The sequence below is a fragment of the Pan paniscus genome, chromosome 4, assembly GCF_029289425.2.
Source record: "Pan paniscus chromosome 4, NHGRI_mPanPan1-v2.0_pri, whole genome shotgun sequence".
Lineage (NCBI taxonomy): Eukaryota > Metazoa > Chordata > Mammalia > Primates > Hominidae > Pan > Pan paniscus.
In genome coordinates, this window is record NC_073253.2 from 114,499,026 (window position 1) to 114,525,805 (window position 26,780).

At 34.0% G+C, this 26,780-nt stretch overlaps 1 protein-coding gene across 7 annotated transcripts in view; it reads left to right on the forward strand.

Moving 5' to 3' along the window:
* The window catches only part of DMXL1 (Dmx like 1), a 191,335-nt gene extending 164,783 nt beyond the window's left edge, over positions 1-26,552 (forward strand). For all 7 annotated transcript variants that reach the window (XM_063604600.1, XM_034960380.3, XM_063604601.1 and 4 more), the window contains 7 exons: positions 2,111-2,171; positions 10,766-10,893; positions 14,755-14,847; positions 16,424-16,515; positions 17,857-17,909; positions 21,798-22,015; positions 24,429-26,552. In XM_063604600.1, coding sequence (XP_063460670.1) covers positions 2,111-2,171; positions 10,766-10,893; positions 14,755-14,847; positions 16,424-16,515; positions 17,857-17,909; positions 21,798-22,015; positions 24,429-24,653 — 870 coding nt within the window. In that variant the 3' untranslated portion in view covers positions 24,654-26,552. The remainder of the gene's footprint in view (positions 1-2,110; positions 2,172-10,765; positions 10,894-14,754; positions 14,848-16,423; positions 16,516-17,856; positions 17,910-21,797; positions 22,016-24,428) is intronic.
* Positions 26,553-26,780: the final 228 nt, after the last annotated feature.

Sequence of the window (26,780 nt, forward strand, 5' to 3'; positions counted from 1 at the left end):
TTGTTGGTCTCTTCCTACTTCTATTCTTTACACAGCAGCAGCCAGTTACTCTTTTCTAAAACATCATTCAGGTTGTCACTCACTTTCTAAAAAATTTCAGATTTCCCAATACAACTTTTAAATAACAAGTCATTAATAGGGCCCTACAAAATTTAACCTTCTGCCATCTTATCTCCCTTTATTCTACATCTGATTCTCTTTGCTGTAATTACACTGGCTTCTTTCTGTCTCTTGAACTTATTAAGCTCATGGTTATGTCAGGAGCCCTTGACTTTCCTTCTGCTTAAAATGCTCTATCCCTCTGTTGTACCATTCACATCTCAACTCATATCCCCCCAGATTTCCCTGGCTTCCCTAATTAAGGCATTTGCCCCTACCCACTCTACCCCCAGTCACCTTATATTTTATCATCTTTATTATCCCTTGCACTTACCAGTTATTGAAATTATTCATTACTTAGTTGTCTTTTTTTTTTTTGAGATGGAGTCTTGCTCTATTGCCCAGTCTGCAGTGCAGTGGTGCAATATTGGCTCACTGCAACCTCCACCCCACAGGTTCAAGCAATTCTCCTGCCTCAGCCTCCCTAGTAGCTGGGATTACAGGCATGCACTACCATGCCCGGCTAATTTTTGTATTTTTAGTAGAGATGGGGTTTTGCCATGTTGGCCAGGCTGGTCTTGAACTCCTGGCCTCAAGTGATGCACCCGCCTTGGCCTCCCAGAATGCTGGGATGACAGGCATGAGCCACTGTGCCCTGCCTTAAGTTGTCTTTTTTATATGCCCTGGAATCCAAGCTCTTCGAGAGCTTGGATTCTGCTGCCTGCCTTGCAGATTGATGATTTCTAACTAGAATGGTATTGGACGTATAGTAGGTGTTCAGAAAAATGTGTTTATACTCCAAAGCATTGTAATACAGAAATCTACCATAGGCATAACACTAAGGATTGAATTTTCTTCCTACCTAAATCTTAGGACATCTTTTTATTTCAGATAACTGTGATTTGTTAACATGAGGGTTGGGATTGCCTCACTCTACCCTCAACAAAAAGACACCAGTAGAATAAGGTTGTTCTTTTTTACATGGATCTTCTAAAATAATGATTTTACATATTTTACATATGCTTTCAGAAACTTTTTTAAACCTGTGTTTGTATACTTTTTTACTTATGGTTCTCCTGTGAATATTAAAAGAAGACAAAAGCAAGAATAGGAACCTTCAGGCATTTCTTTAATTAAGAAGAACATGGAATTTAAATATGAAGTTTACTAAACAGAAGTCATATGCAGCAGGTTTTTATTTTTTCTAGAGAACTGATAAAATATTTTCTTTATCCTTTCATTTTATCAAATGATAAAAACTAATAGCAAAAAAAAATCATTATGACCAGCTTCTGCTATTTTGGAGTATAACTGCATCAATATATGTGTTTCAGTTTTATTTATCCCTCTTCTTTTCTCTGGCCTAGTCTCTGTTCTCCCTACCAACTCCCCACCTTCTCCACAACTTTAGGCTAATTGAACCATTTAAAATCCAAAAGAATAACAATAACAAAACCTACCTGAGACTGATGCTACAAATTTAAGATAACATATATTTGTAGTTATGATGCTATATAAATTGGAAATGTTCTATAAATTTTTCCTTTAATTTTATGTGTTTGTTTTACTCTTATTTGACAGGCTAGTTAAATTATTCAAAGCATAACTTTAAAATGAGTAAATACATAGTTCCAAACTGTTTTTAAATTTATTTAATTTTCTCTTCTTTTATTTTCACATGCTCCTGTCTTTTAAACTTACACTATTCAGGATTATTACTGAATAATAAATGTAATGGGATCAGAAAAGAATTGACAAGAAAGGAGGGAAGACTAAATTCTTGAAAGGAATTTATCTTTAGATCCTAGTCAGTAATGCCCAAAATATATGTGCAAATATAAGAGCTGCACTATTAAATTTCTGTTATCATGTTTAGTATTTTTAGCACCCATAATGATAGTTATTAACTCATGTAAAAATAAATAAATGAATGTTATTTGAATTTCCTGTCACAATTTAAATGTTTAATCCTTTTTATTATGGCTATAAAATAATTTTTCTATTTTACCAGATGATTAAGAAAGCCATTAATAATGTTAGAAGAATGACTTCTCATCCAACTCTTCCTTACTGTAAGTTGAATAATAATTAGCAATTGTCCTTTTTTATTCTTAAATCTATTTTTGGTAATTTTATTATAAGAAATGTGTGGGAACCTTTTTGTTTTAATTGAAAGCATTTATTTGACTTTTTTTCTAGCGAATATTTGCCAGTAAATAAAATCTTGATTTCAAAACTGGGTAAAAATAGAAAAAGATATTTCCCTAAAAGAGAAAGCTGATTTAATGAAGTAAACTTTTTGACATTTTGACTACCAATCAAAATTTGCGACTACCAATACACAAAATTTGTGTATTTCTAAGTTAACACATTTTATCTTTAAACATTTCTGGATTTCTTTGATCATGCGAAATTATAGTGAATAATTATTTTAATAATAGAACCACTGCCAACCTTTGTTACATAAGCCACAACCATACCTCAATTATTTATTACCTCATCATACTCAGTTTGTATTTTATTACTTTTTTTCAGTTGGTCTTTTATGAGACACATTAATAGTAAACATAGGAAATTATTATTAGTAAGTTTTTATATTCTAAGGCAGAATATATGTGTTTTCAGTTAATCTTCCTAGGAATCTTAAAAGTTTCTCTTCCTTCAACCAAGAACTTAATTAATGGGGAATTTATTGGAGGTATTGATTCTGGTGGGTTGGAATCAATACTCATCCTGGTGTGTGAGTATTCCAAGTTTTTTAATATTTTTTTTTAAGTTATGCCCTTCGTCAAGTTGTCCTACTACATAGTAACAAGAATAATGCATGTTAATTAATGGGTATTCATGTCCCCCAGTTTAATAGCCTATTAAAAACTTTAGAAACTTTCCTCTTGGGAGATATTCTGATAAAATGCAGTTAACAAAATCAGTATTCTTTTCTGCTTCATTTATGATAAATGCTCAAATAATCTATTATCAAAGTTGTGTACGCTGTACGAAACAAGGCTCAAGAGAACCGTATATGTAAAATGAAGAGAATAACATCTGTTACTTATGCTAGAGGTATAACATAATATAAAAAATTTGTCTGTTTTCACTACATCAAATTTATTCATCGCTAGAAGTGTGTATTTTTTACCCACAAGTTTAATGTCAAGTGAGAACTAAAAAGCAGTCATGAAGCCTATAGTGTAAGGAGTCAAAATGTGTTTTATATATAAAATTTAAATAATATTATTCTACATCAAGAAATACTTGATATTGCTTAAAACTACCCTATTCTATGCAGTCTGGTTGGAAGTTTTCTGAGATACTGAAGGGACTTCATTTTTCTCTCAGTCCCATACCATGTGTCCTGGCAGGTGTAAATATCCTATACCTTAATCCCATAAACTTAAAGAGGCCACGCTCAAAGCTTCAAAGGTAATTGATGGACCTATTGTCAGAGGTGTTAGGTAGCATCAATTACTGCTGTCTTGAGAGATAAATACTTTCTCTGTTTAGAGAACTGCTATAACTAGCAGATAAGACACCTGAAAAATTAAAAGCTAATTACTGGATTTTTTTTCCAGTATATCTTTTCATGTCACAAACAAGTCCCACAGGTAGTAATTTAGTTTGATAACAAACACTTTTCATGTTGTGAAAATGTTATGAGACAGGATTTTTAAAAATATTAGTCTGAAGTTCAGATACCTCAAGATCGCTGTTTTCTTTCCTTGGAATAGATCTTTTGAAAAATTCTTAAAGAACTTTTTAGAAGTTAGCCTAGTACATTTTATAATTTTCTGAGTAGAAAACACACTGTTTCTCTATGCTGTCATGTACACTTCTGATACCAGATGTGTTGGCTTTTGTCCACTCCAAGCCATTCTCCACCTCTCCAAGTACTGGCTGGGTGCCTTATAATTTGGTTTAATTATGACACAGTCTACCTGGAGTTAGAATCATATCCTACAGGTTAAGGGCTCAGTCCCACAAAACTGCTCCTTACTTCAGACACCAATCGCAGGTTATCAGTTTTCACCTACACATCTGGCATACTGGCTATAAATCAGAGTGCCCACAGCTCCCTCCTTGGGTTTGATTAATTTGTTACACTGATTCACAGAACTCAGGGAAAATGCTTTACTTACATTTATCAGTTTATTATAAAAGAAACAGATGAAGAGTACATAGAATGAGGTCTGTAAGACTCCTAAGCAGAGGAGCTTCTCTCCCCTTGGAGTTAGGGTGCACTACAAACCTGGCACATGGATGTGTTCACCAGCCAAGAAGCTCATCAGATCTCCTTGTTCAAGAGTTTTTATAGAACTTAATCTCCAGCTCCCTTTCCCACCCTTTTCTGGAGGTTGGTGAGTGGAACTGAAAGTTTCAATGCTTTAGGCTATCTATGGGACCCCATCTAAGTCACTGCATTAGCGTAAATTCAGGTGCTCTTCCATGGGTTTTAGTAGCTGTATGCCAGGATCCAGGGACAAAGACCAAATATGTATTTTATGTCACACTGGGTCATTTTTTTTTCCCTTCTAAAATGTTTAATGTGTTTTCCCTGTTTAATTTTTTTCCCCTTCTAAAATGTTTAATGTGTTTTCCCTTTTTAATAAGTATTTGTTGAAATCATACACTTGATAGGTTCTATATAAGCCTAGCTGAGTAAAAGTGAAGTCTGCTCTGCTGGAACATTAATAAGGAATCTCAGATAAGATTTTTTAAAACCTCTTGAGGCTCAGAAGCCAAGCCAAGGACTTGCCGTCTGATTTCACCTGCAGTCCTATAGATTTGGGTTGATTGCTCTTTTCTTGAGGTCCTCAGAAAATCCTGGGGTTCCTTTGTCTGCCAGGAAGTGATAGTCTTTACTCTTCTGTAAGGCAACCACGTAAGGGACTATATATGTACAGTACCAGGCCAGTTTTTCTGTTTTTTGGTTTTTTTTCAAGGTATCTTATTTGCTCTGTCAGCCTTTGGTTCCTTAAAACTGTCTGGGTCATATCTGATTCTGTGCATAGTCTCCAATATGATATATGAGTCAAAGCCTTGGTAATATGACCGATGTTTCCAATTATGTCCTGCTATAAGAAGGACAGGTTCTTTTTGCTTTTACTCCTGGCAAGCTGTAAAGAACAGATTCTTACTGAACTTATGCAAATAACTATATTGCCATGAAAATAAGAATACTCACTAATAGCTTCCAAATTCTGGAGGGATCAGGTAGGGAGAAAAAGTAATTGTTTTATCTTTGTTCACGAAGGCATACTTTGCCAAATTTCCATAAACTACTGAATAGCTTAAGAGAAAAGAAAAAAGTTTTCTTAAATCTGGAAAACAAAATAAAGACCTAGCAATGTTTCAAAACCATAATTATTAAAAAACCATAGATTTTCTTCAATAAGTTATTCAGCCTCTCATAGTTAATTCTTGTTTGACTTGATCTTGGTTAGCAGTTTAATGAATTTATAAGTTTTTTCCCTTAGAGTTCTGGAAGTTCTTACACTGTCCAATGATAGGATCTAAATGTTATCAGAAACCAGTACCTTTCAGAGTCTTTTCTATGAATCTCCTTGAAGACAGAGCACTTTAGGATTATAGTTACTTGCAGACACTTTCAGTGAAGATCAGGAGAAACAATAACCATCTGTCAGTGACAAAAGACTTAACATGGCCATGGCTAAAGGTCAGTTCATTATCATAATGCACAATTGACAAGTAAATTTGATTGCTTCTGTGGCATACAATATTTTAACAAAATAACTGAAAGTATGGCTGATAACATTATACAAGGACACATCAGATTTTTAGAACCTTCATGCAATTTCTGGAATACTTATCTAATAGTATATACCCATACAAATATAATATAAGAAGGTATCACCGTTATTTGACAATGCTTCCCATGCAATTTAACATATCAATTAAGCCTAATTATTTTAACATTCTTCTTTTTAGAGGGAGTGAGAACAAATTTTTTTTGAGATATTGCAAGGGCCCTTTGGAAACTCGCAAAGTTAGAGTGAGGTCAAAAGTACTTCATTTATAATGTATTTTTGGGAAATTTGTCAAAAATATCAAACAGTTTAAAACACTTGATTATAGTAAGGTTACTGTGGAAAAATATTTAACCAGAGTGATAATTAAAAGACATCAAAGGCAAATACAGAAAGTTATGTTGTTGTAGAAAAATCCTTAGCTATTTTAATGTTGTAGAAAAAAACCTTAGATATTTTAATATTGAAATGTAGCTAATTTAATAATAATGTTAATATTAACATTAGGTCTTAGGTAATCAAAGACCTAAAAAGACATGAAGCACAGGAAATTATCTTGATAAAACAAAATCTCGGCTGGGCGTGGTGACTCATGTCTGTAATCCCACCTCTTAGGGAGGCAGAGGTGTGGGGATAGCTTGAGCCCAGGAGTTTGAGACCTGCCTGGGCAATATAGGGAGACCCCATTCTCCACAATAAAGGAAAAAAAAAAAAAGACAAAAAAACAAAATCTCGATTTTGTAGTCAGATTGCTTAAAAGGTAAAAATGATAATATTAACATTAGGTCTAGGTAATCAAAGACCTAAAAAGACATGAAGCACAGGAAATTATCTTGATAAAACAAAATCTCGATTTTGTGGTCAGATTGCTTAAAAGGTAAAGGAAAACCTTTCATAATCTCTTGTCAAGAGAAAACCAATACTCCAGTAAAACTTTGCACCAATGTACTTCTGATATTAAGGCTCAACATTCTTTTAATAACATATATAAATACACACATATTAGCCAGCTTGGCCACACGTAAAATTATTTTTCCAAATTCCTCTTACACAAACCCTGTATAGCATTCTCGTATCCATGCATATTTTGTTCTGTACTCTTCCTCTTTCCCAATATGAAACAGTCTGCTTTAGGACAAAAATTATTCTTTTTCCCATAAGAAAAACATCCTTCATACCTCATAGCTTCACATTCCAAAAACATCTTACTTTCCTGACATACAAAATTATTTATCTATTTTCAGTAGTTTTAATTACATATATTGATTAGAATTCTTAACTGTTAGTAATGTTAGTTTCTAGTGAAAACTAGGTAATAAGCAGTTGTGCACTGTCAGTCACACCAGCATTCTATAGAGTAGCAAATCTATATCTTTCATAATTTACAGAAGCATGTTCTTTTTCATAGTATAGTTTTTCAGTGTGTCGCAGGACACCTTTACTAACAGACCCAAATATCTGTATTCTTCTGCAATAAGAAGCCAAAAGTAGATAAGCTTATGTTTAGCAATTAATGTTTTAGTATTTTATGTAATTTGGAAGTGATCTAGATATTCAATTAATATCCATCATTTAATTTAACTTAATGAAATACTAAGGGTATAAGTTGTCAAAGGGATTTGGAAAACTGTTTTGAAGTAGACATAACACCAGACAAGGCCAGCCATCAAGTTAGTCATTATTTATTTTTTGCTGACAAATTTTGTAACAAAGATAACATGAGTGTATTTGACTAGTAAGCCTAAGTAAAATAAAAGTTGTATATCACATTATATTTAGTGCTGGTAACTCTTAAGGATATGCCTGCTTTAATTAAACCAACAAACTTAAATTTGCTTTCATTTACCAAAGATTATCCCACATCAGATGAACTTGAAAAACATTTGGGTCTGTTTCTATCTTTCTAAAAGTTTAAGGAATACTTAATTTATATAAGTGCTTATTTTAAGCGCATTAGATATAATTATTAAAAATTAATTTTGACAGTACCATCTGGTGATAGAAAAATATTACATATATTTAACATATATAAAGTCATACACAAACATACAGGCAGAAGCAGATTCTATAGTTTTCCTTCTAAATTTTGGTGATCTGCCAGATACAAAATATCAAACTCAGTCGTTTATAAAAAGGATATCTGGGCCGGGCACAGTGGCTCACGCCTGTAATCCCAGCACTTTGGGAGGCCAAGGCGGGCAGATCACAAGGTCAGGAGATTGATACCAACCTGGCTAACATGGTAAAACCCCACCTCTACTAAAAATACAAAAAATTAGCTGGGCGTGGTGGCACACGCCTGTAGTCCCATCTACTCAGGAGGCTGAGGCAGGAGAATCACTTGAACCCAGGAGGCGGAGGTTACAGTGAGCCGAGATCACACGATTGCACTCCAGCCTGGGCAACAGAACAAGACTCTGTCTCATAAATAAATAAATAAATAAATAAATAAATAAATAAATAAAGATATCTGGATCCAAATTGTGTTTCTGAAAATGGGACAAGATTACCCACCCAGATTGCTAAAACTTTACTAGTATTTGTTGAAGACTTTTAAGATTTCTCATTTGTCTTTTGTAAAGACTCTTTTAGAGAGACAATTTGCAGTTCATTTAGTCTTCTAGTAGCCTCTGCATACCAATCAAAAAATGCCTCCCACTGTTTGTGAAGCATTAGAGATTCCCTTTTATTTAGTGCTTCCTGTAGATGGACAATTTTGTGTAAATTTAAAACTTCCCTGTTGTGGCCACCATAATTCTAAATTGTCTTTGGTAAATATACTCATTTCTCTAGGAAAGCACAGGTTCTGAGTCCATAATGTTTATACATAAAATTAGCTGGAGTTCCAGTTGGAGGAGTTTTTGAATTCCTTAAATTCAGATGAACCCATGATTTCTTGTCCTTCCAAAATCTTATCTACCTGAGGCCTCTGACTGGACCCAATCCAGTCAGGTTCAGTCTGACTTCTAGACCTGATCTGAATGAAAAATGCTTAAAGGATAAAAGTTGCAGGTTTCAGGTCAAGCGGTAACCTTCAAATGCACAGAGAGAAACAGTAAGCACAAGGGGCCTACCAGGAGGTAACTGTGCCTGGTTACTTGTTGCTCCTGGAGGTCATCATCAGAGGGTCTCCTTCATGTTCCTCTGCTGAGAACTCTTAAAACATAGGTACATTAAAAATTTAATGAGTTTATTTGAGCTTTCAGCTCAAATTCATGAACTGGGCAACACCAGACCAGAAGCCATTAAGGCTTCACCGAGGTGGCATGAGGGGAAAACTTTTATAAGGTGTTCAAGGAAGCACAACAAAGACAGTATTTGATTGGTTAAGTGGAAAGTCCTCAGTTAGAGGTTAGTTGGGGGTTTCTAATTGATAAGCATCTAGTTAGAAGTTAGTTGGTGGTTTCTGATTGGTTAAGCTTAAGCTTCATTTTACTGTTTACATTGAATTGAGTTTTGATTTGCTCGTATAGGCATGCAAGGCCCTGGAGCTGTCTTAGCCTAATAGCCTCCCAATTAATTTCTTTTTTTTTTAAATTTTTTTAAGAGACAGGGTCTCATTATGTTGCCCAGGCAGGAGTTTTATGGCTACTTACAGCACAATCAAGGCACACTACAGCTTTGAACTCCTGGGCTCAAGTGATTCTTCTGCCTCAGTCTCCTGAGTAGCTAGTACTATAGGTGTGTGCCACCAAACCCAGCTCTTAATTTTTTAGCGTTATAAATAATAATAGAAAAGTTGAGCGATTTTAGTGCAACCACCCCAATTTATTTTTCTGATTAAGCTATGCAAGCGCATTGGGGGAAAGGGAGTAGAGCCAGTCAAATACCTAGTCTCAAAAAACTCTACCTCCTACCGCTGCCCAATGGTAAAACCTTTCAAACCAATTGAAGTTCATTTATTTTAAATATTTGATAAGGAATGAGGGAAACTTGACTGATATGTGACTAGCAAGTGCTAGATGTTTTATATAAATGTATTTTTTTTACTACCTTCATACCACATTAATATTGATAATGATACTCTGTAAATTGAGTGTTATATGTTAGGCATATTTTTGAGTGCCTTATATATGTGATCTCATTTTCTACTCACAACTGTCCAGTGACTTATATATCATTAGTCCCTTTTTACAGGAAGGAAATGGTCTCAGAGAGATTAAGTAAATTTCCTAGTATAACACAAATAATAAATGGCAAAAGGAAGAATCAATAGTCATTTATCTTATTCATATTTCTCAGTGAAACAAGAAGTCCAGTGCAGTGGCACGTGCCTATAAATCCCAGCCTCTTAGAGGCTGAAGTGGAAGGATCACTTGAGGCCAAGAGTTGAAGACCAGCCTCGGCAACACTGCAAGACCTTGTCTCTAAAAAAAAAAAAAATTAACTACAAAATTACAAAAAAAAACAGATAACATGTATTTGAGATATTAGGCCAATCAGGATAACTTTTAGAACTGATTTTTTTCTTCAGCATGGCATTTAAAACCTTCTTTAATCTGATTTTTTTCAAAGAAAAATGTGTATACATTTACACATTAATAGTATAATAAGGATTGATTCTAACCTAAGAATTTCTTATAATGAGTAATATATAATTTATTATAAAAAATAAAAGGCTGTTAAGACATCATTGAGATAACTTTAAAGGGAAATAAAATTTATGGAGCTATGATTTAAATGCTCCTATCGTATTTGAGGATGTGTTCTTAGTCAAATGAAAGGGTATTGTATAACTATTTTTATGATGAATAGTATTCAACTGAAATTTCATACAAAGGTAAATTTATATAAGTTGATTTAGATGTTTCTTTCATAAAGATTTTCACATAGGATAAAGAAATAACTTTTCCCAAAGATTCTTGAAGTAAATATGCAATTTTTGCCCTCTTGTAATGCAGATCTGACAGGAGCTCAAGATGGAAGTGTCAGAATGTTTGAATGGGGCCATTCTCAACAAATAACCTGTTTTCGATCTGGTGGCAATTCAAGAGTTACAAGAATGAGATTTAACTATCAGGGAAATAAGGTATTATATAAAAATGTAAATGGTAAAAAATTTATTGTGTTGGAGGTTTATAAATTCCAGTAGTTTGGGTTTCTGAAAAGAACAGCTCCGTGGGTAGTAGTAAAGTATTGATCTATATAGATGCTTTTAAATTCTTCTCAAAGAACACTTAACTTCACTTGTTCTTCCTAGATGTATGTTATATAGGTGTCCATTAAAACTCAGTTAAGTGATTCTTAATGACCAAACGATTATAAGTTCACCTTATATTACACACTTTTTATTATTAAATGCTCCTGCTCTCTTTATCCCTCGGAACCTACTCAGTGTGTGATCCAGCAGCAAGTAACATCTAGAGCTTATTATAAATGCATATTATTGTTCCTTCTCCAGATGTGCTGAATCACCATCTGCATTTTAACCCGATATTGTTGTGATTTTTACAAATATTAAAGTTTTTTAAGAGGTACTGCTCCAGAACCACATCAGCAAACTACATCCTAGCCACCTGCTTTATAAATAAAGTTTTGTTGGACCACAGTTACCCCTATTCATTATTTTTCTTTGGCTACTTCCTACTACAGCAGCATAGTTCAGGAGGACAAAGACCTTATAGCTGGCAAAATAAAATATTTATTATGTGGCCACCTAAGAAAAAGTTTGCCAGACCTGCTCTAGAGCATCCTTTACTGTCTTCACTTCTCATAATCCTTTGTTCAAACTGCCCCCCTCCCCACTTTTATGTTAGACAGCAATCTTTTATTGAACAGTACTGCTCCTTGTGAAGCAGGGCTAGTTCAGAGGCAGTGCACCCACAGCCAGCCCAAACTGCCTCTTTTTGCTCCTAATATGTTATTAGCCCTTTACAAAATAATTAAAGAGTAAATCAGTCTTCTTTTTGTCTTCAGAGCCATGCTGCACCAAAAATTACTCTCACAGACTCTAACTGATGGTTCACCTTGCCTTTTCTTTCCCCTCAGCCTCCCTCACACATTAAATTCTCCTCACACATTCCTTTTATCATTGTGTGCTGCAACCTTTTTTGTCTACCATGTTTGTCACATGGCTCTATTTTCATTTCACAAAAAATGTAGTTTTATGTAGTTGTGAAACAAAATTTTGAGAGCTTGTTTCTTAATACTAATTAGCAACATTCTTAGCTCCTTAGTGGGAAATTAAGGGAACTTAGTACAGATGCCTGTATAATTCTATTGTACTTTTAGTTGTATTCTCTATCAATGTGCTTTTTGTGCATTTCAACTTGGGTTGTCAGTTTTATATTGCTCCTAACTAATCTCTATACCTGAACCCTTATCTCTCTAATGCATCTTGCCAACAGTATTATATAACAAAAAACATAGCTACATGATTACAATATAGGTGAGATCACATTATTATTTTTTTCAAGAACCCTTCAAGGCTCCTCATGTCAACTTCTTTAACAAGTATTTAAGACCTTCTATAATGTGACTATTTTTCGGCTTTAACACTCACTACAGCCTTCTGCATAGGCTATTTTAAGGCACAAAAAACTGCTTGTCTTTGCCTGCACAAGTATCTTTGACCGGCAGTCAACTTACTATTCATTCACCTTAGCCTTGATGAAGTCTAATAGCACAGCCCCTAAGCATGCTATCTCTTCTAGTAGGGAAGTCTCTTAAGGTAAATGGAAGAGATAACTCACACTGTATCACAGTAATTCTGATGAATTGGATATTCAATTATGAATAGAAATACACTGCCAAAAGCCAGTGAATATTTCAGAAAAACTAAGTGTCTGGAAAGGGGTATTAAGCAGAATAAATAATAAATAGCCTATGAGGACTAATTCCTCAGAGAGTCAAGAATATATTACATTTATAAAACAAGAACATGCTAGCATTAAACAAGGACAGTAGGAAAACAGAAAAGAGTTATTGGAAATTAAAAATACGATTCCCAAAAATGTAGTCAGTGGGGGAACTACTTATTAGAAAAGCTGAACAGCAGAATGGAAATAGTTGAAAATCAGGTTTGTTGCTGGGAAGCACAAATTAAGAAATTATCCCATAATGATGATAATTTAGGAAATATTTCAGAAGAAAAAAAATGGAGGAAAAACAATATTCAAAGGAATACTAGATACTTCCCCAAAGCAAAGAATAGAATATTGGAAGAGAAAGGGCCTACCAAGTATTGAGAAGCAACACGTACCTGCACACATCCTGTTTGTGTAACTTTTGGTTTTTAGAGTTAAAGAGAGAATCCTATAAGGTTCTAAAAAGGAGTGAGGATGAAAAAGGTTATTTACAACCCACATCCCACCCTGCCACTAAATGTCGTTGGCCTATCACAAATAGATAGGAGAACAATATCCACAGAATTCTGATGGACAAGGAATGGGAACTGAGTCAGTGTGCATCCAAACTATCATTCAAATTTGCTAGCAAAATAAACATATTTTTAGGTATACAGAGACTTAACACATTCCATGTGTATACTCTTTCTGAAGAACATACCTAGATCTACTCCAGAAAATGTAAGATAAACTAGAAAAAGGAATAGACCTGGGAAAATATTATTAACAAATATAAAAACAGTAGGTTAATATTCATAATATTAGTCGTATCAGTTAAATTTTTTAAAAGACAAATAGTAGAAAAATAGATAAAACATCTTAACAGTTTACCAAGAAACTTTGCCTGGCCAGTAGCCTTCTACCCTCACTAATAATTGAAGAAGTGCAAATAAATTGAGACTTATTCTTGTCTGCATAAAATTAACAAGTATTTTAGATTTTAAAAATACCCCATGTTAACTAAAGTGTAAGAAAAATGGCTGTATCAATTTATATTACCACATAGGATTTAATTTTGGCATAGTCTATTAATTTTAAGTGATGCTCTTTAACAAAACTTTCCCATTTCTAGATGTCTATCCTACATAATTACGCAAAGGTATATGTGTATATAGGAATGTTCAAAGCAGCCCTTTTTATATTACAGAAAATTGAAAATGATATGGGGAAAGTTTTAAATTGTAATACCACTGTACAGTGTAATACTACACACAGCACAAGAATGATCTAAATTTATGTGTAATTACCTGGGAAAGATAGCTATAATAAATCAAAAATGTAATTGTGTAGTGGTATTATTATGATCCCAATTTTTTAAATGCTATATTGTGAATTTTCGAATACTCATAGAAACAAATCTGAAAGGAAGCACATCAAATTGTTAATAGATGTTAGATCTAGAGGCAGAGGAGGGTGGGAGTACAAAGCAGACATTTGTTTTATTTTATATACTTTATAATAAGCTGCGTTATTTTTATAATCAAAGGAAAAAAATTTAGCTGTCTTACTCATCCTTCAAGATCTGTATCACATACCGCCCTTAGTGGATTATTTTGACATCTTACCAGTCAGACTTGCCCTGAGCTCCCATAGCGGAATTATTTTACTTTGATAATCCTTATATCATTTTACTTTGTACTCTTGTTCATGTGTTTTCCTTATTGTTTGTTTCTGAAAATCCTTATTTTATCTTTCTGGAAATGAACAGTTTTCTTTCTTATATATGATAAAGTTCTGTCACATAGCATAATCTGTTAATCCAGTATCCTGTTTTTGTAATACTTACAGAGAATATATAGACTATGCTAGAGGCTACTGTAATAAAATGGGTGTCTGATGTTTGTTCTCTTTATGTTCACCCTGGGATTTTTAAAGTAGTAGCTGAATGTTTTTCTGAAATAGATCCATGTATAGGTGAAGTGAAAAATCACATGACATACAGTCAAATGTTTACGAGTCAAAATATGGGTGTCACACTGCGGGTAAGGATAAATATATGCTTTTATATTTATATTAAATACTTTTAAATATTTTCTTTCTCTAAGTTTGGAATAGTTGATGCTGATGGATATTTAAGTTTGTATCAAACAAACTGGAAATGTTGTCCAGTTACTGGAAGCATGCCTAAGCCATACCTGGTAAGCCAAGAATTTCTACCTTTAAATAAAGTTTGAATTTTCATTTTAAATAAACCAAGAATATGTATTTGAGACAAGAAATATAGAACTAATAAATAAAATATAGTCCTGTGTTCTCAGTCACTTTGCTGTAAGATTCTGTCCTTGTGTTATGTGAAAATTACTCTGTGAAGCATAAAATTCCTTAGTCTCTGATAATTTGGGAAGTTGACATGTATAGAAGCAACATGATACCCCCAGATACCTATACATCTTGTGGATTACTAGAGCCCTTTTCTAACCTCACTAAGCTGGTTATTATATTATGCCTAAATAGAATGATTACCAGACCAATGCATCTGGTTATTTTTCTGCAATTATCTCTTATGAACAAACAAAGTGAAAAGGACATCCTATAGCTGGTACTGTCATTTTCTTGTTCATCTCTTTTAATTCAGGATTATGCAGGCTTTTATGAACTTTCTGTGGCTTCATAGAATACTGAATTTATATTTCATATCTTCAGTGAAGCTCTTTATAGGACTAAGCAATTCCTATCAGAAAAAAAGTTAAGAATATAGGTTAAGATTCTGGTAATTTGCCCAAGGTTAATTGCTAGAATACAGTACTGATCTAAGTAAAAGCAAGCAAGCATGGGAGGATTGATTAGGGTACCTTGAAAGAATATTAACTGTTTCTCATATTTTTATTAAGCTTAAAGATTTAGATGTATAAGTTTGTTCTCTAAGGGACTGTTTTTTTTTAACTTTTAAAAAAATGAATTGGTTTAAATTGTGAATAACTGGCTTTTGGAGATTAAGAGGATTTTGTCTGTTTTAAGGACACATCATCTAGCCCAGCTCCAGTAGTGTTCCAGGGGAAATGGGGAGGTGGCTCAAAGGAATAATCTTTGGTGTGGTGATTTTGGGATACTTAAAAAAAATCATTTTTTATTAAAGAGAAATATGTAAAACATAATTTTGAAGCTTTTATAAATGAAGAAACCTCATAATTAAGTGTACTGTTTGGTAGAATATTGAAAAATGCTATATGTTTTCTAATTTTGATGACTATTAGTAATTTTTTTCAGGTACTTGAATTTTTAAAAGCTTAAATATTTTTGAAAAATATATGTCAATTATTTAACAAAAGTCTGGTATCATCTAAAATTCTAGTTTCTGTCTTCTGAAACAGAAATTTTCACTATGCTAGGGGAAGGTCTTAAAGTTTAACCTCATGTTTTCCTTTGAACTTTTGGTTGAACAAAAGCAAAGAGATTCATAACGGGTCATGATATATGCAGCCTACTTAAATAGTTCAGGAAAAGTGTGTGTATGCCTGGGTGTCTACAAATATGAAAGAGAAGTAGAGGCAAAACAAATGTGCCAAAATGTTAAAAAGTTGCTGCATCTGGGTAAAAGGTATATGAAAGTTCTCTGTATTACTTTTACAATTTTTCTAAAGTTCAAAGGAAAAAAAACGATACAGAGGATTTAAGAAAGCCAGAAACTACATGATCACTTTTCGAAGAATACATTTACCTGGTTATGACATTTTTAGTGAGAGGAGTAACACGTATTGTTTGTAACCATTCCAGACTTGGCAGTGTCATAACAAAACAGCCAATGATTTTGTCTTCGTTAGTTCCTCCTCTCTGATAGCTACAGCTGGTCTTTCAACTGACAATAGGTAAGAGATGATAGCTAAAATTGAAGTATGAGAAAGTATAGCTGAACTTTTTTTTATTGTTTCTGTCCTTGTGTTTGACTAAAGTTTACTTATGGCTTTAGATACAGTATTTTTGTTCTAAAAACTATTATTTATTGGCCATGTTATTCCAGCCCCACCCCCAAAAGCTGTGGTTTTAAGAAAGTGTCATCTCCTGCCCCAGTATCTGTCTGCCTCTTTTGATTTCTGTTATATAACTGAGTTCTGAGATCAAGGCCCACTGAGTTTGCTTAGCTTTTATATTTATCTGTAAGGCCACGCTTTGCACTAGAAACAGGATTGTAAGACTATAGATTCTTCAGCTCATCTTCCGTAGATATTTCTTATGTATGTTGGTCCCCCCACACAGTAGAAACAAGTTTTCTTTGTGCTTAAGAAAATTCAGCATCTCTCCTGTTAATGTATGTCAGTCCAACTGTTAGAGATTCAGTGAATACAAAAAGAAGTTTCCATATTCAGCCTTCATATATTATTGTTTGTAAACGCATGTTAATCTAAAGTTATTCAAATTTTTAAGCTATAATAGTAGCTTTAAATTTTCTGTAAAAATTGTGGGTCGGGCACAGTGGCTCATGCTTGTAATCCCAGCACTTTGGGAGGCCGAGGTGGGCGGATCACTTGAGGCCAGGAGTTTGAGTCCAGCCTGGCCAACATGGTGAAACCCTATCTCTACTAAAAATACAAAAAATTAGCCAGGCGTGGTGGCAGGTGCCTGTAATCCCAGCTACTCTGGGGGCTGAGGCAGGAGAATCGCTTGAACCTGGGAGGCAGAGGTTGCAGTGAGCCAAGATCACACCATTGCACTCCAGCCTAGGCAACAAGAGTGTAAAACTCCGTCTCAAAAAAAAAAAAAAAAAAAAAAAAAAATTGTAGCCAGAGCATGTTGGCTCATGCCTGTAATCCCAGTGCCTTGGCAGGCTGAGGCAGGAGGACCATTTCAGCCCAGGAATTTGAGACCAGCCTGGGCAACATAGGGAGACCCCATCTCTACAAAAAATTTTTAAAAATTAGCCAGACATGGTGGCACACATCTGTAGTCCCAGCTACTTGGGACATTGAGGTGGGAAGATTGCTTGAGCCCAGAAGGTCGAGGCTGCAGTGAGCCAAGATTCCACCACTGCATTCTTTTTTTTTATATAAAAATTAGTTTCATATAAATTTGTTGGTTACTTGTATTTGTTGCTTTTATAAATTTAAGAACCTTCTGTGACAGCAAGGTTTAAAGGTCACACAGTTATATATGACATATTTTTTATTGTTAGCTTTTGTGTCACTCAGAAGTAATCTTTTTTTTTTTTCCAGAAACGTATGTTTGTGGGATACTCTTGTAGCACCTGCCAATAGTTTAGTCCATGGTAAGTTTTCAAAGCATTTTATAAATTTTGAAAGTCAGGAAATTCATAAGCTAAATATTATTTATAAGTGGATTTGTTACTAATGACACATATATTTATTAACCCATGAGATTTCTTTTGCCCAGGATGGCAGGATTTGAAAGCAAAAAGATGCAATATACGTAATTAACTCTTCACTATACCTTGATGGGGGACAGTGAGACATCGATAATATAAAAATCATTTGTCTTTACTTTGAATCTGATAGCCACAGGTTATCGTTGTAAACATGATGTAAACTCAATATTATGTCCCCTCTTACCACTCCTATTCAACATTGCACTGGAATTCCTAGCTAATGCAGTAACACAATAATAGGAAATAAAATGTATATAAATGGAAGGGAAGAAATAAAACTCTTTATTCACAGAAAACATAATTTTCTATAAAATATCCCAAAGAATCTACAAAATAAATTCACAAGTATAGCAAGGTCCCAGGATACAAGGTCAATATACAGTTGACCCTTGAACAACATAAGGATTGGGATGCTGACCCCTGCACAGATGAAAATTATATTATAATTTTTTATTCCCCCCAGAATTTAACTACTAATAGCCTAGTGTTTACTGGATACCTTATTATTAATATAGTCAATTAACACATATTTTGTATATGTGTTTTATAGGAAGCTAGAAAAAAGAAAATGTTATGAAAATCATGAGTACATACAGTAGTGTACTGTATTTATTGATATTGTAAAGTTTATGTCATCTGTTTACAAGATGAATTTTCTGTCTGAGGCCGGGCGCAGTGGCTCACGCCTGTAATCCCAGCACTTTGGGAGGCCAAGGCGGGTGGATCACGAGGTCAGGAGATCTAGACAATCCTGGCTAACATGGTGAAACCCCATCTCTACTTAAAATACCAAAAAAAAATTAGCCAGGCGTTGTGGTGGATGCCTGTAGTCCTAGCTACTCGGGAGGCTGAGGCAGGAGAATGGTGTGAACCCGGGAGGCGGAGCTTGCAGTGAGCTGAGATCGAGCCACTGCACTCCAGCCTGGGCGACAGAGCAAGACTCTGTCTCAAAAAAAAAAAACAAAAAAGATGAATTATCTGTCTGAAATGGCAGGCAACTACAGCTGCAGACCTCAATTTGTGGTGCATATCAAGCAATTCAACTTTTTTCTTGTAATGTCTTGACTTTGGTCTGCTTTTTGGGAGCACTTCCAGCATTACTAGTGGCATGTTGTATGGTTCCCATGGTGTTATTCAAGGTTTACACTGTTGCACTAAATACAATGAAAAATTCACAAGTGCCACAGGAGATCACTTTTCACTGCAATATACAGTTTACTGGAGAGAGGACCTGCTCACATGGAGATGATTAGCATCACACAGCATTTTAAGTATATACTCGCAACACTTGAGCTAACTGCAATAGCAACAGGAGGTGGCTACTAAATTATAACAGTAGTACAGTATGTACTATAATTAATTTTATGTACTTATGATTTCATACTGTATTTTTGTTTACATTTCTCGACTGTCGATGGCACCACTTACAATCTGTATTTGTGTGCGTATGTTTCAATAAATTTAACTTTTTGTAATTTGTTTATATTTTATGGTAGTAAATGATAAAATAGACTAGTATCTACATATGTTTTATGCATTCATGGCATACTTTTTCTTAATTTTTTGGATATTTCTTGGCTATGTGGGTTGTCTGCAAGTTTTTTCAAATTATCTCAAATCTTTAAAAAATGTTCCAATATATCTATTGAATAAACCACATCTAAGTGGACCCACACATTTCAAACCAGTGTTGTTGAAGGGTCAGCTGTACTAAATTCAGTTGCTTTTTGATGCATCAACAATGAACAATTGCAATTTGAAATTTAAAGAATATTACCATTTACAATAGCATCCAAAACAATGAAATACTGAGGCATAAATCTAACAAAATATGTACAGGGTGTGTATGCACAAAACTATAAAAATGATTTAAATCAAAGAAGATCTAAATAAATGAGTGATACTCCACATTCACAGATTAGAAGACACAATATTCTTAAGATGTCAGTTCGTCTTGATTTTATAGATTCAACACAATCCTAATCAAAATTCCAGCATGCTACTTTGTAGATATCAACAAACTGATTCTGAAGTTTATATGGGAAAGCAAAGGAATAGCCAACCAAATACTAGAGAAAAACACACTTGTGGGACTCGCATTATACTATCTGATTTCAACACTTATGAGCTACAGTAATCAAGACATTGTGGTGTTAGCTTAAGAATATACATATAGATCATAGAACAGAATGGGGAGCCCACTAATAGACTCACATATGTAGTAGACATCTTTAATATGTCAGAGAGGCAATTCAGTGGAGAAACGATAGTCTTTTCAACAAATAATGCCAGAACAATTTAATGTCAACATATAAAAAATTGAACCCAGATACAGACCTCACCTTTCATAAAAATTAACTCAAAATGGACCATAAACCTGCATGTAATATGCAAAATAATAGAACTTCTGGAATGAACTAATTGGATAGAAGTCAGAATAGTGATTGCTTTTGTTGGGGAGGAGAATTGACCATGAAGGGGCATGAAGGAACCTTCTGGGATGATGAAAATATTCTGTACCTTGATCTTAGTGATGGTTACACAGATGTATTCATTTGTCAGTGCTCATCAAGGTATATACTTAAAAAGTGTGCATTTTCCTCTGGGAAGTTATATCTCAAAGTGCTGGTCAAAGTTCCTTCTCTATAATTAATTTTATTTCAAGTCTTACAATAATAACTAAGTGTTTAGTTTATGCCATGGACTATACATGATCTGCATATATTAAATCCTCAGGCAACCCTATTAGGTAGGTGATAATCTCTTTTACAAATGATGAAACTGAGACTTAGGTAAGTAATTCAGCAGAAGTACACATTTAATCCCGCACAGAAACCAGGATTGAAACCCAGGCAATCTAACTCCAGAATCGTCACTGTTCATTATGCAATATTCTCCTTGAGCTATATGCAGATTTTTTTCCCTAAAATTTGTTAGGCTGGACTCTTTTTTAAAGAAAAATAGTATCATATTTTTATATTTCTCATACTGCTGTGTCTTCAAATTCATGAATATTTTATTTTACAAGGCTTAATCTGCTGTTAATCCCATCCAGTTCCTTTTTTATCTTGAGCCTTGCTGTTTTTAATCTGTTAAATTTTGATTTAGGCCTTTCATGCCTCTAATTAACTTACAATTATAATGGACTTTTAATTTCCTTACCTACTAATTCTGTCATCTCTATTATTTCTGGGTTAGTTTCAATTGATGGATTTTTCTTCTCCTTATGGGTTATATTTTCTGCTTTATCACATTCCTGTTTATTATTAGATGGCAAGCATTGTGAATTTTACTTCATTAAGTGCCTATTATTTTTGTATTCTGTAAATGTTCTTGAGCTTTGCTCAGGGACAACTTACTTGGAAACAGTTGAATCTGGGGGACCTTGGTTAAACAGGACCAAAGCAGCATTTGGTCTAGGGCTGATTTTCCTCCGCTACTGAGTCAAATGCTTCTGAGTACTCCACCGAGGCTGGTATGGAACCAGTTCAACCAGGGTTCCTCTCCTGGTGCCATGGTCAGAAAACTCTAAGTAGTAAGCTAGGGCAGTTTTATGACTCACCCAGTTTGTTTCCCATCTCTCAGAGATCATTCTTCATTACCTTATATCCAGTGTCTGAAATCATTGGTTTTTATATTTCATTTGATTTTTTAATTGTTTCAGGCAGGATTGCAAATCTGGTCTACTATTTCACTTTAGCCAAAAGCCAGAAGTCTATTTCTTTTATTGTTAAGTGTTTTTTTTTTTTTTTTTTTTTAATTTACTTTCAGCATTTACCTGCCATGACAGTGGAGCCACAGTTTTAGCATATGCTCCAAAGCATCAGCTACTAATATCAGGTGGCAGAAAAGGTTTTACATATGTATTTGACCTTTGTCAACGACAACAGAGGCAGCTTTTCCAGAGCCATGATTCTCCTGTTAAAGCCGTTGCTGTTGATCCAACTGAAGAGTACTTTGTTACAGGATCTGCCGAAGGCAATATAAAGGTAAACACAGTTGATGCCACAACATCTACAAAATGAAATCTTCAGAAACCTTAGCTCTTTAATCGTATCGATGACATCAATCTATTTAAATAATAGTTATATTAATTCCTTTGTAGTCAGCAATGCTAATTGCTACTTAATCTTTCAATGAATGGAATATTTAACTTGAAAATTTTCTATTTTTCAGTTGTTTGAAAATATGTTTAATTCATACTAAAACACCAAATTTTCCATGGATATAAACATAATTCAGATATTAGAATTTGTCTTGACTCCATGTTCAGAGTTACATAATTTACTGAATTTAATTTCCAGGGGCTGAGAAATGTATTGATATTTTCTTTTATCCCACATTGCTCGCCAGTTTTTCATATATATTATTATCTAGTCCCTCAGTGCCTAATTCAAGAATTCTGGATAAACCTTGCCTTTAGCAGTCCTTTTCAGAGTCCATTGTGTTGAAAACTTAAGACAGGTTTTTTCAAATGTTAAGCAGCTTGTTAAAAATGTTAAACAGCTTATTAAATATGCAAATTGCTGGGTCTCACTCCAGAAATACTCAGTTGATAAGTAAGTCCAAGACTCAGGGATCTGCATTTTAATAACACACCTAGTAATTTTAATGGAGGGTCTTTTGGCCCTGTTTGGTAATTGGTAAATCAGTTTAGACTAATCCCTGTGTTATTTTAATGGTCAGCAACCCTAGACTAGGGGGGTTTAGTTTCATCGAATTTATTAATTTAAGCACTTATTTAGTAGAATCAGATGGGTTTTTTAAAACCAGCAAATTGTTTTCATAATTCTCAACCAGGAAAAGACTAGAATTATGGAATTTTTAAAAGCCTTTTTCTTAAAATCAAATATATATATACCAACAAAATTATTTTCCTTCAGTTTGAAACTACTTTCTTATTTGGACTGACTCTCTAGTTTAGAATATGCCATAGTTAGGTTGGTTCTTTTTTTTTTTTTTGAGACGGAGTCTTACTCTGTCGCCAGGCTGGAGCACAGTGGCACGATCTCGGCTCACTGCAACCTCCACCTCCCGGGTTCAAGCAATTTCCCTGCTTCAGCTTCCAGAGTAGCTGGGACCACAGGCGTGCGCCACTACACCCTGCTAATTTTTTGTGTTTTAGTAGAGATGGGGTTTTGCCATGTTGGCCAGGATGGTCTCGATCTCCTGACCTTGTGATCCGCCTGCCTGCCTCTGCCTCCCAAAGTGCTGGGATTACAGTTGTGAGCCACCGCGCCTGGCCTAGATTGGTTCTTTAGTTTGTACTTTGATCCTGTGGTTTATTGTTTAATCAAGGTTAAAAAAAAAAAAGAGTTGAAAATATACAATGTATTCAGAAGCCCTAATTTAACAAATTCATATGCAGGGTAGTATGAATTAATGAATTTCTTAGAGTAAAGAAACGTTTAGAAAAATGATCTCCAATAAAACCAGGAAATAAGTAGGTTTCGCTAAACCTAAAATACATGTCCTGAAAGCATTTACGTTCTTCCCATAAGTAAAGATGCGTATAATTTGCTTTACAGACACATTTATTTTGATAAGGGCTGGAAATACAAAATCTTAGTAAATTAAGTATCCTGAAATTGTAATAATTGACTTTGTCTTATAGTTAAAATATAGCTTTGCCTGGTCAGAGGGCCTCTAGGTGTCAAGTACTTCCCTCTTTCTAGCTGTTCTGATCCCTGGTGAGCATTCAATAATGTAAAGAAGAGATTACCTTACTGTACAACTATACGGCAAAAGCTCTGCTGAGAGATAGGAAACGTTGATTTTAATCCCTATAGTATTGTAAGTTTCTGTAGCATTGTACACTTAACCTCCTTGTTACCTACATTGTTTCTCTTACTCTCTTCTAGATGGATTTTTAAGTATTTTGTGTTAAAGCAATTGGTAAATTACAACACTCTATACAGAATCAAGGTGTTATGATCCAGGCCTACACAGATTTTTCTCTATTTTTGTTTTGGAAATTCCTTACTGCACAGGAATGCAGGCCTAAAATTTTTATTTGGTTTCTTTTCTTTTCCTTTTTTTTTTTTTTTTTTTTTTTTTTGAGATGGAGTTTCACTCTTGTTGCCCAGGCTGGAGCGCAATGGTGTGATCTTGGGTCACTACAAACTCCACCTCCCGGGTCAAAGCAATTCTCCTGCCTCAGCCTCCTGAGTAGCTGGGATTACAGGCATGTGCCACCTCGCCGGGCTAGTTTTGTATTTTTAGTAGAGATGGGGTTTCTCCGTGTTGGTCAGGCTGGTCTTGAACTCCTTACCTTAGGTGGTCTGCCTGCCTTGACTTCCCAAAGTGCTGGGATTACAGGCATGAGCCACCGCACCTGGCCTCATTTGATTTCTTAAGGTCATCATCAACCCTAATTTTCCGTTTGTTCTTAATATCTTTCAGATTTGGAGTCTCTCTACCTTTGGTCTTCTCCATACTTTTGTCAGTGAACATGCTCGGCAGTCCATTTTTAGAAATATTGGAACTGGAGTGATGCAAATTGAGACAGGGCCCGCAAATCACATTTTCTCCTGTGGAGCTGATGGAACAATGAAAATGAGAATACTGCCAGATCAGTTTAGCCCTTTAAATGAAGTGTTGAAAAATGATGTGAAATTTATGCTATAACATTTTTACAATAAGATGTACAATTTATTACCTATATGGAAGTGGCCAACAGATGTAATATACAGTGATCATTCTCTATGCCACAAATTAGCTAATGCTTTCTTGTTTTTATATTTATTTTATGGAGCTTTGCCCTTGATGCACTGATGCCTTAAAAATTAACAAGGTCATTCAGAAGTAGATTACATTCCCTAAAGTAGAATGTGTAAGTAATGCTGTAATAATACATATCATAGTATATTATAATCAGTATGTCATAGTGTTAAAGGTGTTTTGTTTTCTTATTGATACTTTTCCACAGGCATCTCTGCATGAATTTCTTCCACAGTAAAAATACGTTTTTTGTAAAGGCAATTGTACATAATACTCATCACTTAATTCACCACACTCTCACTTCCTTTATTAGCCTTATACATCTCAAACTCTTCTCTTAATTAATGATAGGTATTTGAGTAAGAATGAAAAAAATAATGAACATCTTCATTAAAATTGTCATTGAGACGTCAGTGATAAATGAGCTAGATGGCTCAGTATGTAAGGTTTTCAGTAGTTTACCCTCCGGAACCCAAGTTATATGTATGTATACGTGTGTGTGTGTGTGTGTGTATCTTACACATCTTATTTGAACTTAGTTGTATATATTAGTGAAAACTGGTTTTTCATGTGTTTTTGTGCCATAACAACTATTGCCACCAGAATAACTTTTTTTTGCAACTGTGCTTTTCATTTTAAAAAAATTTTTGAATTCCCATCCTAATTTTCAAATAAGTTTCAAGGAGACTATCAGGATTATTATTTTAAAGATTAGATTTAGTCAAATAAGTCTTAGCAGGCAATAAAGTTTCTGTGGTGGCATATATCATGTAAGACAAAGTAAGTTTGTGAATTTGTCAACTTTCGAGCATCAAACAAATATTTTACTTAAATTTTATTTTATCTTATTTTTAGGTGCTTTTAATCTCAAAATTCTGAAAAGCGAATAGCAGTGTTTTCAGAAACAAATGTGAAAGCAGTCAAATTAAGTAGATACTATTTAGAAATGTAAAATATTCTCCAGATCTACCATTAATAGAAAATAAACTAAACCTTATATTTTATTTTTGCCAAAATATTTTATTATAAAATATGACCAAAATATTTAAAATGCACAATGCTTTTAACTTAAATGTGCTAACCCTGTTTCTTTCTGTTTTGTGCTGTACCTTTTCTGATTCAGAATTATAGAAAACTTGATAAATACTTGATTTTAACCAATGAGACTACAGGCAGATGGGACTAAGTGTTTATGGGACAATTATGTACTATTTAACTTAAATATATTTTGTTTAATAGGAAATATATAATAATAGCATTTTATGTAATAAAATATGGGCAACGATTATCTTGGAAATTAAAGAGTCAAAGCAAAGAAATGAAGGGCTGGTAAAATGAATTTTGTAATATCCTCAGGATACTTTTATCTTAAAAGTATGTTGTTAAAGATTTTGTAAATTGTATTTCAACAATTTTAAATGTGTTGAGCAAGTTGCAGTGCAAACACTGTCATTATATAGAGAGTTTATATGCACACAATAACCTGTACCTATAAATTGTGCAATAACCATATGCGACTATTTTGCCATGGAGAAATCTGACAGCATTGCAAACAATAGTATTGTTTGATGTAGTTAACCTTAAGTTATTTTTCAGTAATTTCTTCACAAATCAAGATTCAAACAGCTTTAAACACTTCCAATGAGATAAAATATTTACTATTATGCTTATTAGAACAAAAGGTGTTTAAGGATGAACTAAATATTTTAATTGAGCATTTATATGGATAATCATACATTATGTAAGCCCATATGTATTTACATCCAGAGTCATAATATTTTAAATAAACAATCATGCAGAAACTTTTTTAGGGGGTATACTATTGTTTTAATATCTTTGCCAATTTAGCTGACTTAAAATATGTGACATTTTAAAATCAAGAATTTCTATATTTGTATTTGGTTAATGTAAGGAGGATGGAATAACTTTCCCAAATACCCTGTTCTTTTCTACAGTCTTTTTAAGTTGATAGGTAAGCAGCATTCAAGGAAGGTGGGAATAAAAATTGTTGAAATGTTTAAGTATAAAATGATA